Source organism: Paroedura picta, chromosome 1 (assembly GCF_049243985.1).
Source record: "Paroedura picta isolate Pp20150507F chromosome 1, Ppicta_v3.0, whole genome shotgun sequence".
Taxonomy (NCBI): domain Eukaryota; kingdom Metazoa; phylum Chordata; class Lepidosauria; order Squamata; family Gekkonidae; genus Paroedura; species Paroedura picta.
The window spans coordinates 113,401,295-113,413,909 of NC_135369.1; the positions used below are offsets into that span (position 1 = coordinate 113,401,295).

The 12,615-nt window shown below is 42.4% G+C and overlaps 1 protein-coding gene across 1 annotated transcript in view; it reads right to left on the reverse strand.

Annotated features, from left to right (window-relative positions):
* Positions 1-12,615, reverse strand: part of RSPO3 (R-spondin 3) — a 65,797-nt gene that overhangs the window by 24,194 nt on the left and 28,988 nt on the right. The window contains exons 2-4 of the mRNA XM_077300059.1: positions 9,478-9,669; positions 4,250-4,396; positions 2,262-2,459 (exon numbers count right to left, since the gene is read on the reverse strand). Coding sequence (XP_077156174.1) covers positions 2,262-2,459; positions 4,250-4,396; positions 9,478-9,669 — 537 coding nt within the window. The remainder of the gene's footprint in view (positions 1-2,261; positions 2,460-4,249; positions 4,397-9,477; positions 9,670-12,615) is intronic.

Below are 12,615 nucleotides of genomic sequence, written 5' to 3' on the forward strand. Positions count from 1 at the left end.
CTGATTCTTCTGTTTGTTCCCCCATCCCCACTCCATTTTCCAGTCTCATTATTCCTACTCTCACTGGCTGGGGAGTTAATACTTAACAGGAGAACCTGGGGATCCCCCAAAATTACAGGTCATCTTCAGACTATAGAGATATATTCCCTTGGAGAAAATGGCTGCTTTAGAGGGTCCCAAGTCCTGTCCACTCTCAGCTCTACCCCCAAAGTATCCAGGTATTTCACAACCCAGAGATGGCAACTCCACTGCTAGACTTATACGTATAAAATAACAAAATGAGACACGTGGCTACAGATAACAATATTAAGAGACACAAGCTGTGCAAACTGGGTACATTATATAATCAGGAGCTAATATAAAGAGAAAAGGAGTTTTTGAGAACCTTGAGAAACAGGGGGTCTTTTTGACAGAAACAGTTTAAAAGACAATATGGTAGTACAAGTCAAGCCTTTCTCAACTTTTTAACCAGTGAGAACATCCTGAAACATTCTTTGGTTTTTGAGAAACCCCAGAATTGGTGCAATGGTACAGAATATGGTTGGGAAGCATAGCAGTATACACACCTACCCAGGAACCCTCCCATTCCCAATCCCCCCAGGCCCATCATTGGCCACTTGGAGGGTGGCAGTTGACATGACTATATATGATAAATGTGTAACAAATTTTAAAACATATATTAAAAATTAATTAACACCCACCCATTCAGGAAACCCTTCCAGGGTCATCAAGGAACCCCAGGGTTTCATGAAACCCTGGTTGAGAAAGCCTAAGTGAATAAACAGACATTCAGTTGCCTTCTATTACAAAAAAAGCTGAAAAGAACATCACAAAGGTATAATGTTAAATCCTGTTGAGTTGGATAAAAGATGTCATGAATGAAGAAGATGGAAAACGATTACTAAGTTTATTGATAACAGCTGCAATTGAAATATTCAGCAAAAAGACTGATATTTCAAACAAACTCTGGATACAAAGAACTAGCGTTTATGCATGTGTAGTCCAATATATATAAGTTACAAGAGGCTAGTAGGCACAACCAAATGCCCCCTCTGTGCATAAATATATAAATGACTGGTTTTGCAGGGCTTAATTCATATGATTACATATTATGCTGGGCTTCCCTTGAAGCTGCTCTGTAATCTCCAGAATCTTTCTGTAATCTCTTCCAGAATGCAGCAGTTTGGGTATTTACTGGGATCCAACAGAGAGCACATATTCAGCCTCTGTTCTCCTGTTTACACTGGCTCCAGATTGGAGACCAGACCATGTTCAATGTTTTGGTGCTAACCTTTAAATCCCCAAACAATATGGGACGTTTGTATCTGTGAGACCATCTCTTCCACAATGCCCCCCCCCCCAGAGTGCTAAGGTCTACTGACTGAAACTTGGGGTCTTTTTAGCCCTGGCCCCAGCCTGGTGGAACACTCTGCCTAATGAGGTGAGAGCCCTGTGGGACAATCAGTTACACAAGGTCTGTAAGAAGGAGCTGATCCGCCAGACCCATGGTTAAGGCCTAGAAATAACATCAAGACCGTGCAGGCCTCCCTGTTCAAAAGCCCACCCTCAAACAACTCCCCAAGAACTCCATATACCACCTCCCTCCAGTTCAGTAACTATTTCAATGCTTGGTACCAAGAAGAGGAGGCCAAGGGTTTCTGTATAAAAAATTAGAACTGTATAAAAAATTTAAAATTGAATTTTAGAATTTCCATTTTATATATTAGAACTGTATAAAAATTAAAAATGGAATTTTAGAATTTTAAAACTGAGATTACTATTTAATTACTATGTATTTAAAATGTTGTTGTAAGCCTCCATGATCCTCTTGCGTAAGGATGGGGTATAAATCTAAAAATAAATAAATTTAGAGAATAGATAAAATCAAGGAAAGTATGTGAAGGAAATTGAATCAGGGTTTGAAAACTAAACATTCTTTTTCTTTAGAATGTGTCTTTAGAAATACTTTGTTTCTGATTATCATGTCCTATAATTTAGGACACTGGTTAGATCCTGTATCATGTTGACTGTGCAGGGAAATGGTCTATTCTCAATTTTAATTTATAAAGCAGAATAAAAATGTGCAGGACTTTTGTTTTGAAAAAGTCTAAATATGCTTTCTAAAAAGAGAAATCCCCCTTTTGCAATCTAACAAGTTCATAAAATATGTGAATACCAATTGTAGTTCTAATGTGACTTCATAAGGAATATTCATATATTGAATAAATAAAACAATAATAAGTAAAATAATGAAACACTACCTTTTTCTCCTCTCTGGCATCTCTTTCTTTGTACAACACATTTTCTTGTCTCACTTGTATGTGGGCATGGGCTACCCTTTGTAGAAGGAAGTTGTAGGACTTCTCTGATCCTTGTTTCATTCCCTCTTTTGAAACCACACGTTTTCCCTTTCTTTGTGCAAGGGCTCCACAGGCTCCATTCACTAATTTTACAATGCACTGTAACATATACACACACATATATTTGATGTAAGCCTTAGATAGCTTTATACAAATGCAAAAACTGTATTTAACACACTAATTTGGTCAGTAATCCAAGAAATAATATTTGTTTGTTTTTTGTTTATTTATTTATTGAATTTTCATTCTACCCTGTCTCAAGTGACTTTGAACATATCCCTTCTAAGAATCTGATTTCATATGAGTTACTGGCTCAAATGATAAGGTCCCCTATGCAAGCCTGAGAAAATTATGTACACTGATTATGCTGCCACCATTTTTCCTTCTTGTTTCTGTGCCTGTAGATAGATCAGCAGCTCTTAGCGGATTATAATGCTTAGTCTATGCCAGGCAAGCTTTATCTGCAGATTTCTTTAGGCAAAGATACTGTTAAAGGCACAGGAGCAGACCAGGTCATTTCTCTGGCCATTTATCAACTCTAATGGAGTGACTCTGGGTTTGCAGTTCTGTAAGTGAGAGAGAACATGACTCGTTTGGCATAAGATTTAGTATATATTCAGTGTTCAATTATATCAGATAGGTATTTCAGATTGTCCTGACATGGATGGTCCAGGCTAACACGATCATCTCAGAAGCTAAGAAGGGTCAGTCTGGGTTAGTGGATGGGAGGCCACCAAGGAACTTAAGAGGTTGCTATGCAAAGGCAGGTAATGGCAAACCACCTTTGAAGATTGCTTGCATTGAAAACCTCATGAGGACTCAACATAAATCAGCTGCAACTTGATAGCTGCATGACACACATACATCTCAGATAAAAGTAGAATATATGGTTAAACAACAATGGCACTGTTCTTTCTAGTACTGCCTTAGAGCAGTGGTTCTCAACCTTGGGGTCGGGACCCCATTTGGGGTCAGCTGGCCCCTTCCCCAGCGTTGGCAGGTTGCTGCAGCGGTGGCAGCCGGCGGAGTGTGGTGGGTGGTGGCGGTGGAGGCGGGCAAAGGCGGCGGCCAGCGGAGGTGGTGGAACCATGGCAATGGCTGCCTCCACACTACTTTGATTGTTGTGCGCATGCACGTGTGCGCTAGCTGCAGGTATGCATTTCCAGCGCCCCACTGGCTCCTTCTGTAGCTGCCCAGCCTGCCCAGAGGGTTGCGCTGGCAACTGCTGAGGAATACACTGAAACACTTCGCTCAACTCTTTTAGAGCTGGCAAGAAAGTGACTCCCTACCCCCATGGGTCCAAAGTTGCCCCATCCCGCCCGACTCAGTCCAGCAAGCCCCACGTGCTCTGCAGCAGGGCTACCATTGGACAAGTGAATGTATTACTGCTGGCTACCCAGACAGGAGTAATTATTTTCAGGGTTGGGGCAGGCCTTTAGCCCAGCCCTCAGGTGCCCTGCAGAGGCATAACTTCTGGGCAGCAATGGCAACATCACAGTGAGAAAAAGAAAGCTCCAGACAACATTGTTCTTGCAGCAAGTGGCCACTGAATGGTTCCAAACCTGCATGTTAGCTATGCCATAACTCTTTTAAATGTCTTGGAGAACCTGAACCACAGTTACTTCTAATCAGTGTGACCATAAAATAATCTGTCTCATCCCATGGCCCATGAGGAGATCCAGCTGGAAAGTGAGAGTGGAAGTGGGACTTTCAGACAAGAGAATAACATTTTCTATAGAAATGGTGCTGGACATCAGGAGTATATATTTTTATTGAAAGAATAACTCTCTGTTGACTTTAAACTGTCCACTTAATTTAAATATGGAGAACTGATATAGCCAAAAGGAATTCACAAGGACCATTCAAGTACAAATCTTAAGTTTACTTACTAATATCATTGCACTCCATTGTGTAATTGTTGGGTTCCAGCCATTCTGGGCAGTTTTCAAGGCACTTTCCAAGATGTAAATAAAACCCATGTTTACACTTTGTGCAGAAATTACTGTTAAAGCAGGCCTCACAGTCAGCTTTACATTCTGAAATAAAAAAGAGTGATTTCTTCTTGCCATCAATCATATGACATAATATGGCTTAGTCAAAATAATGTCATAGAATCATAGAATCATAGAGTTGGAAGGGGCCATACAGGCCATCTAGTCCAACCCCAGGCTCAATGCAGGATCAGCCCTAAGCATCCTAAAGCATCCAAGAAAAGTGTGTATCCAACCTCTGCTTGAAGACTGCCAGTGAGGGGGAGCTCACCACCTCCTTAGGCAGCCTATTCCACTGTTGAACTACTCTGACTGTGAAAATTTTTTCCCTGATATCTAGCCTATATCGTTGTACTTGTAGTTTAAACCCATTACTGCGTGTCCTCTCCTCTGCAGCCAACAGAAACAGCATCCTGCCCTCCTCCAAGTGACAACCTTTCAAATACTTAAAGAGGGCTATCATGTCTCCTCTCAACCTCCTTTTCTCCAGGCTGAACATTCCCAAGTCCCTCAACCTATCTTCATAGGGCTTGGTCCCTTGGCCCCAGATCATCTTCGTCGCTCTCCTCTCTACCCTTTCAATTTTTACGTGCTTCTTGAAGTGAGGCCTCCAGAACTGCACACAGTACTCCAGGTGTGGTCTGACCAGTGCCGTATACAATGGGAATATGACATCTTGTGATTTTTGATGTGATGCCCCTGTTGATACAACCCAAAATGGCATTCGCCTTTTTTACCGCTGCATCACACTGCCTGCTCATGTTTAGTTTACAATCCACAAGTACCCCAAGGTCTCGTTCACACACAGTGTTACCTAGAAGCGTATCCCCCATCCAGTAGGCATGCTTTTCATTTTTCTGACCCAGATGCAGAACTTTTCACTTATCTTTATTAAATTGCATCTTGTTCTCATTTGCCCATTTTTCCATTGTGTTCAGAACTTGTTGAACTGTGTCTCTATCTTCCGGAGTATTTGCCAGTCCTCCCAATTTGGTGTCATCTGCAAACTTGATGAGTAGTCCTTCCACCCCCTCATCTAGATCATTAATAAATATGTTAAAAAGTACTGGGCCGAGCACCGAGCCCTGAGGTACCCCGCTACTCACCTCTCTCCAGTCTGAAACACCATTTACAACAACTCTTTGAGTGCGGTTCTCTAACCAGTTCCCTATCCACCTAACTATCTGAAAATCCAGATTGCAGTCCTTCAATTTATCCATCAGAACATCATGGGGAACCTTATCAAAAACTTTACTAAAATCCAAGTAAACGACATCAACTGAATTTCCACGATCCAGCAAACCTGTTATTTGGTCAAAAAAGGAAACCAGGTTGGTCTGGCAGGACCTGTTGGAGACAAATCCATGCTGACTTCCTTGGATCACCAAATTGCCCTCCAGATGTTTGCAGATTGCTCCCTTTAATATCTGCTCCATTATTTTCCCCACAACAGAGGTCAGACTACTGGTCTGTAGTTTCCTGGGTCATCCTTCCTCCCTTTTTTGAAGATCGGAATAACGTTTGCTCTCTTCCAGTCCTCCGGGACATCTCCAGTCCTTAAAGAGGTCCTGAAGATGATGGACAAGGGTTGTGCAAATTCTCTGGAAAGTTCTTTGAGCACTCTCGGGTGCATTTCATCTGGCCCAGGGGATTTGAACTCATCCAGTGCAGCTAAATGCCTCTCGATAACCTCTCTATCCATGTTAACCTGCCACCCAGACACTATCTCTTGGCTACTGCCATATCTAGATGTGCCTAAACCCTTTGACCTGTGGGAAAAAAACAGATGTAAAATAGGCACTAAGCCTTTCTGCTTTCTCTGCATCTTCCGTTAGAGTTTGTCCATCTGCACCCAACAGTGGGCCTATTGCCTCCTTTACTTTACGTTTGCTCCTCACATAACTGAAAAATCTTTTCTTGTTACAATGGGCTTCCCTGGCCAATCTTAGCTCACTCTCAGCTTTGGCCTTTCTGATGATTGATCTACAGTGCCTAGTAACCTTAGGTACTCTTCTTTAGAGCTCTGTCCTTCCCTCCATTTCCTGAACATTTTCCTTTTCTTTCTTAGTTCCTCTTGAAGTTCTCTGTTCATCCAAATAGGCTTCTTAGAGCTCCTGCAGTGTTTTCATCTTTCTGGGATAGTCATTGATTGAGCATGCAATAGCTTTTGTTTGAGTAGCGCCCACCCTTCACATGCTCCCTTCCCTTCCAGCATTCTCGTCCATGGTATGACACTCATCATGTCTCTGAGTTTATTAAAGTTTGCCCTACGAAAATCCAACATCTGCGTCTGGCTACAAGCTTCCTTGGCTCCCCATCTCAAAAGGAATTCTATGAGGACATGGTCACTTCCCCCTAGGGTCCAGTATGGCTGAACCTCTTGTGGGTTCATCTACCATTTGATAAATGAAATTGTCAGCCAGGTAGGTCAGAAAGTTGCACAACTGAAGACGCTTTGCGGAGTTTGTTTACCAGCACACATCTGGGAAATTGAAGTCACCCATGATGACAAGGTCCTGCCACTTGGATATTTTCTCAAGCTGCTCACAAAGTGCAGCATCCACATCCTCTCGTTGGTCAGGAGGTCGGTAGCAGACACCAACCACCACACTGTTTGTTTTCCCCTCGCTTATTTTCACCCAGATGCTTTCCAGTGTAGATATGCTCTCCTTCACTAGAATTTCCTGACAGGTAAGCCCTTTCCTCACATACAGTGCCACTCCTCCACCTCTTCCATCTATTCTGTTTTTTTCTGAACAGTTCATATCCATCCACCATTACATTCCAGTCATGAGAATCATTCCACCAAGTTTCTGTGATGCCTACTAGATCATACCTTTCCATCAGCATGAGAAGTTCCAGCTCTTCCTTCTTATTGCCCATGCTTCGGGTGTTAGTATAAAGGCATCTGAATCCTTTTACTTTTGGTTCCCTATGAGCTGGCCTTGCTGGTTGGGCTGCCCCCGATCAGTCTCCTTCCTTACACTCCCTATGTTGATCATCTCCTTCCTCTTGTGGCTTCAGTTTAAAGCTCTCCTGATGAATCTCCCCAGGTTCCTGCCAAACACATTCTTCCCCAGCTTCGATAAGTGCAGTCCATCAGATGCTAGTAGGCCTTCCTCAAGAAAGCCTATCCCATGGTCCCAGAAACCAAATCTCTCCTGCCGGCACCAACTACGCAGCCACTGATTCATCTCCATTATCTTCCTCTCCCAATGCAATCCTCTTCCCTTGACAGGCAAGATTGAAGAAAATACCACTTGTGCCCCCATTTGCTTGAGCTTTCTCCCTAGATCTTGATAGTCTTTTTTAATAGGAGCGATAGTATTCATGGACATGTCATTCGTTCCCACATGGACCATCACAAATGGGTAGTGATCCGTAGATTTGAGGAGTTTGGGCAGCCGTTCTGAAATGTCTTTAATTTTTGCCCCTGGTAAGCAACACACCTCTCGGGTTAGGGGATCGGGGCCAGCCACATGGCGATCCATTCCTCTTAGCAGGGAGTCTCCAATTACCAGTACTCTCCTTTTTTTTTTCTTCTCAACTCCATTTCCTTCTATCCCCGTGGCCTCTTCACTTTGTCTTAGACTTTGTTTTGGGCCCTCTTCCCTCGTTGACCCTTGCACCTCCTCTGCAAGGGCCTGAAATCTATTCTGGAGCTCCAAAGACCCAGAAAACTGTCTCGCTCTATACCATCAGATCATATGTAATACATGGTTGGACACCACAGACTTATTTATTTTATTCATATGTCACCTTTTGTTCCTGCCATGATAAATGGAAGAAACTGCTTCTTTTGTACTGAAAATTGCCTACTATATTGTATATACTTCCCAATGTGCTTTTCTTGTAAAGCTTAGGTATGCGAAAATATACATTGTTGGGGCAGTACATCTGAGTAAATTTACACATTTTGGATTTCTGTGGAAGTGCACTGATATATACTACCCTTTCCAGGACTGACTTAAAGGGAAATCAGTTCTGGCGGCTTGCAGCCGAAACTAGCTATGCACAGTGCTGATTAGCTGCATCTTATGACAATATAAACTTATATCCCAATCATCTATCCTTGAATTGATTGTTCAGTCCTTTTAAACCGAATTTCCATTTTTGTAAAAAGAAAGACCCAAGGGGTGGGGGAGCAACAGTGAATAATTTATATACTGCACTTTAATTTTTTTTTAAGGCAGACACCTGACTGGAAGACTGGGGGAAGTACATATGAACAACAAAACAGCATTCATATTACTGACTAGTGGGGAGAAGTTTGCCTCATTTTGTAAGGAAAGAACTATCAATACTCCTTTTAAAATGTCCGTTCAGAGATGCTAACCATATTTATTACTAACTAGCAGTAAAATTTGAAGGGCTCTAGGCCACCTGTGCTCCCTTCCAGCACTCCCCCTAGCCTGCCAAGGTAGGAGTGTTGAAAGGGATCACAGGCTGCATAACAGGTGATCATGACAGCTGCAGAGCTCTAATGATAAGCGGTAAGCAGGTGTGGGCAGTCCTTTTAAAGGCTCCTGGATCACCCCCTCCCACATTACTGCTGATTCTGACATCTGTCATGATCAGCTGTTATAGGACAGTGCACTCCCCTTTAAATCCCACCCCCTTCACAAGCAACCTTTACCTGCAAAGATTGGGGGTTGTGTCTTGAATGTTCTAAAGCCTCCAGATGTAAGTGGAGCTCTGCCTGGAGGCGTTGTTTGGAATGTTCAACACATTGTTGGAAGTACGGAAACTCAATTATTTAATAAGTTAGTCAAGAATGTTTCTATAACATTACCTAAAACATGACTTATTTCCAGCTGCTGCCGAAGCCCTGAGGCATAGCCCTTGCTGTGAATGTAGATTGCCTAGATTATCAGATTTTGCTCTGGTTTGTATAAAACAATAGATATTCCTTGTCAGTGTGTATGGTATTTCATAGTAGAGAACCATTACATACTTTCCATATATGTAACATGAGCTTTGCTACAGAGTAAGACTTAAATGAGCTTAAGGAGCTTTCATAGTGTTTATGCAAATCTAAACGTTCAAGACTTTTCATACATCAAATTCAAGAATATAAATTTAACTATACAGCATAAACATAGCTTTGATTTTCAGCCTCAACTTACTTGTACACGCAGTTGGTTCAGGGAATCGTGTTCCATAATATCCACTGGGACAGGAAGTAAGACACACCCCTATCTGTCTCATGCCAATCCTCTCCAGGAAAAAAAAGAGTCGGGGTTTACATGTCAGGCATCCATTGTATTCAGAACATGTTGCACATCCTCCTGGGCAAGGCTGGCTCATGTTGGGATTTGCTAAGAAAAGACATGGAAAAAGAAGAAATTACCACTCGAAATATTTTATGTTTTAAAAAACTGCTTATTATAAATTTGAATAAACATGCAATAGTATAATAATTATTATATACATTATACAAGTAATAACAAGAAATATAATCATAACACCAATTTTAAAATTACTTTAAGACAAATATAACTGATCTTAAATTAGCCTTAATTCAGAATGTCCGTCAGACTAGAGACTAGGTTTCCATTAATTATTTTATGTCCGATCAGTTCTTAATTGCACAGTCAGTTTAACAATGAATAATGAAATCCATATTGGTAGGAAAAACCAAATGTAAGATGGGGGAGACTTGTCTTGGCAGTAGCATGTACGAAAAGGATCTAGGAGTCTTAGTAGACCATACATTGAACATGAGTCAGCAGTGTGACTCAGTGGCTAAAAAGGCAAATGGGATTTTGGGCTGTATCAAACAGAGTATTGTGTCCATGTCACGGGAGGTGATGGTACCACTTTACTCTGCTCTGGTTCGGCCTCACTTGGAGTACTGTGTTCAGTTTTGAGCACCCCAGTTGAAGAGGGATGTTGACAAACTGGAACGTGTCCAGAGGAGGGCAACAAAGATGGTGAGGGGTTTGGAGACCAAGACATATGAAGAAAAGTTGGGGGAGCTTGGTCTGTTTAGCCTAGAGAGGAAATGACAGAGGGGATCTGATAACCATCTTCAAGTATTTAAAAGGGTGCCATGTGGAGGATGGAGCAGAATTATTCTCTCTTGCCCCAGAGGGACAGACCAGAACAAATGGGATGAAATTAATTCAAAATAAATTCCATCTAAACATCCGGAAGAAGTTCCTGACAGTTAGAGCGGCTTCTCAGTGGAACAGGCTTACTCGGGAGGTGGTGGGTTCTCCATCTTTGGAAATTTTTAAACAGAGGCTAAATAGCCATCTGATGGAGAGGCTGAGTCTGTGAAGGCAAAAGGGTGTCAGGTTACAGTAGATGAGCAATAGGGATGTGAGTGTCCTGCATAGTGCAGGGGGTTGGACCCATGAGGTCCCTTCCAACTCTACTATTCTACGATTCTATGATTCTATATCCTATGCAACCATTCCCATTGATTTCTAGAGTTAACCAAAAGACGTGCTATGAAATGTAGATGTAAATAAAAATCTTATAAAGATAATTAAAGCTAACAGTTTGATAGAATTTGATATGGAAATTACACCTCTACTTGAATTCTACTAATGTGGCAATGTTGATGTGAGGATGGACTAGTGACTTTATTTCCCTCATTATACCAACTAGGCATCTAAAGTGACTTATAACACCCCCCCTCCATTGGAAACCTGAAAGGGTATGATGGCCCAAGGTTCCCCAGTTAGCTCCCATGTAGTGTGGGGATTTGAACTGGGGTCTCCCAGATCCTAGTTTGACACTGTATCACTCTGCCTTTCCTTTAAGTACTTCTTTGTGGCAGTTTGCCTGATCCGTGCCTGCTTCAGATCTCAGCCTGTGGATGTCTGGACATTGTCTATAAGGCCTTGTGGCTTCTCAGTTGCACTGCTGGGTTTATGGAATAGTCCTTCCTAAGGAAGTTATAAATCACCCCATAATGTTAACTTTTTGCTCACACTATAGAACAAAATTAATTAAAATACCCTTTGTGCAGTTTAACCCCCCACCCCCAAAGTAACACTCCCTGCATAAGGTTACTGTGTGGGAAGTGGTGTGATCTCAGATCCAGGTGTGACTTGGCAACTGGTTGTAGCTGGCTTCATGTTAACATCTCAAAGCCAGCTTACTTGATAATTGCTGATGGGAAAAACCTGAGTGTGTTGGGAGGGGGAATGAGCAAGGAGTGATATAATATTATAGCATATATAGGTCTCCGTGAACTGCCTGACCACAGCAGGCCAAAAAGTTAAATTTGGGCCTAGCTATTGCAGATCTTATGTGAGCTTGGATTTCATCTGCCCCAGCCCCACACATATGAATTGCTATGTAGAAAGACATGTGGGGCACGTGGGTGGCAGTGCTAGTGAGGCGGCAGATTGACTGTGGCTGGTCATTCAGGAGGTACACTCGCTGTTCTACAGTGCTAGAGGCTTGTGTAGTGCTGTCAGTTGGCGTGAGGGCAAGGCTGCGGGGCATCATTGGACATGGCAGCTGAGGCTGGTGGTCTGTTGGAGCTGGGGTGATATCTGTGGAGGTGGCTGGGCCATCGCTGCTGCTGGCGGCCGTGGCAGGCCAACAGGGAAGGTAGGGCAGGAGAGGAGAGGCATCCTTGCCGGCCAGGCAGCGTCTGGCAGCGAGGGTTGGTGCACGGCTTGCGGCCAGCTCCTGGAGGCGGGTGCACCAAGAGCTGGCCTGATTGGCCCGGGTGGACGGAAGCACAGGCCGGACACTGGACTTGTCCCCAGACAGCGCTCTGCCCACAATGGTAAGGATTAAGTATACTGTATCTTATTTGGAGAAAGGCAAGGATAAAAAGCTTTATGTCAATAAATGGTTTAAAAGATTGGGATCAGAGGGGAGTAGAATTCATCAATTTTCTAAAATATTGTGTTTTATCATATTCCAAAATAAAACAGCCTTACTTCAAACTCATCACATATTATAAAAATCAGCTTTGTTCTGATAACAGAATCAGCAATTACCTGCCCCTGCATTCTAAAGCTTAGCAATTTTCCACGGCATTAAGATTTAGGAATTGGGGGGGGAGGGTTAGTGGTGGTTTACATTTCCTTTTCTTTCACTGAAAAAACAAACTCTTTAAACCCTAAGCCTTTTGCTCGTTTCAATAGCTTGCAACCCAGTATTTCATTGTACTGAAGACATAATATTTTCTTTTCACTGTTATTCATTTGAATGCAAAAAGGCTTTACTTTATTTTAAAAAGAGAGGGATTGTAATGAATGTGTAGTCTGATCCTATATTCACTTAGAAGTAAGTCC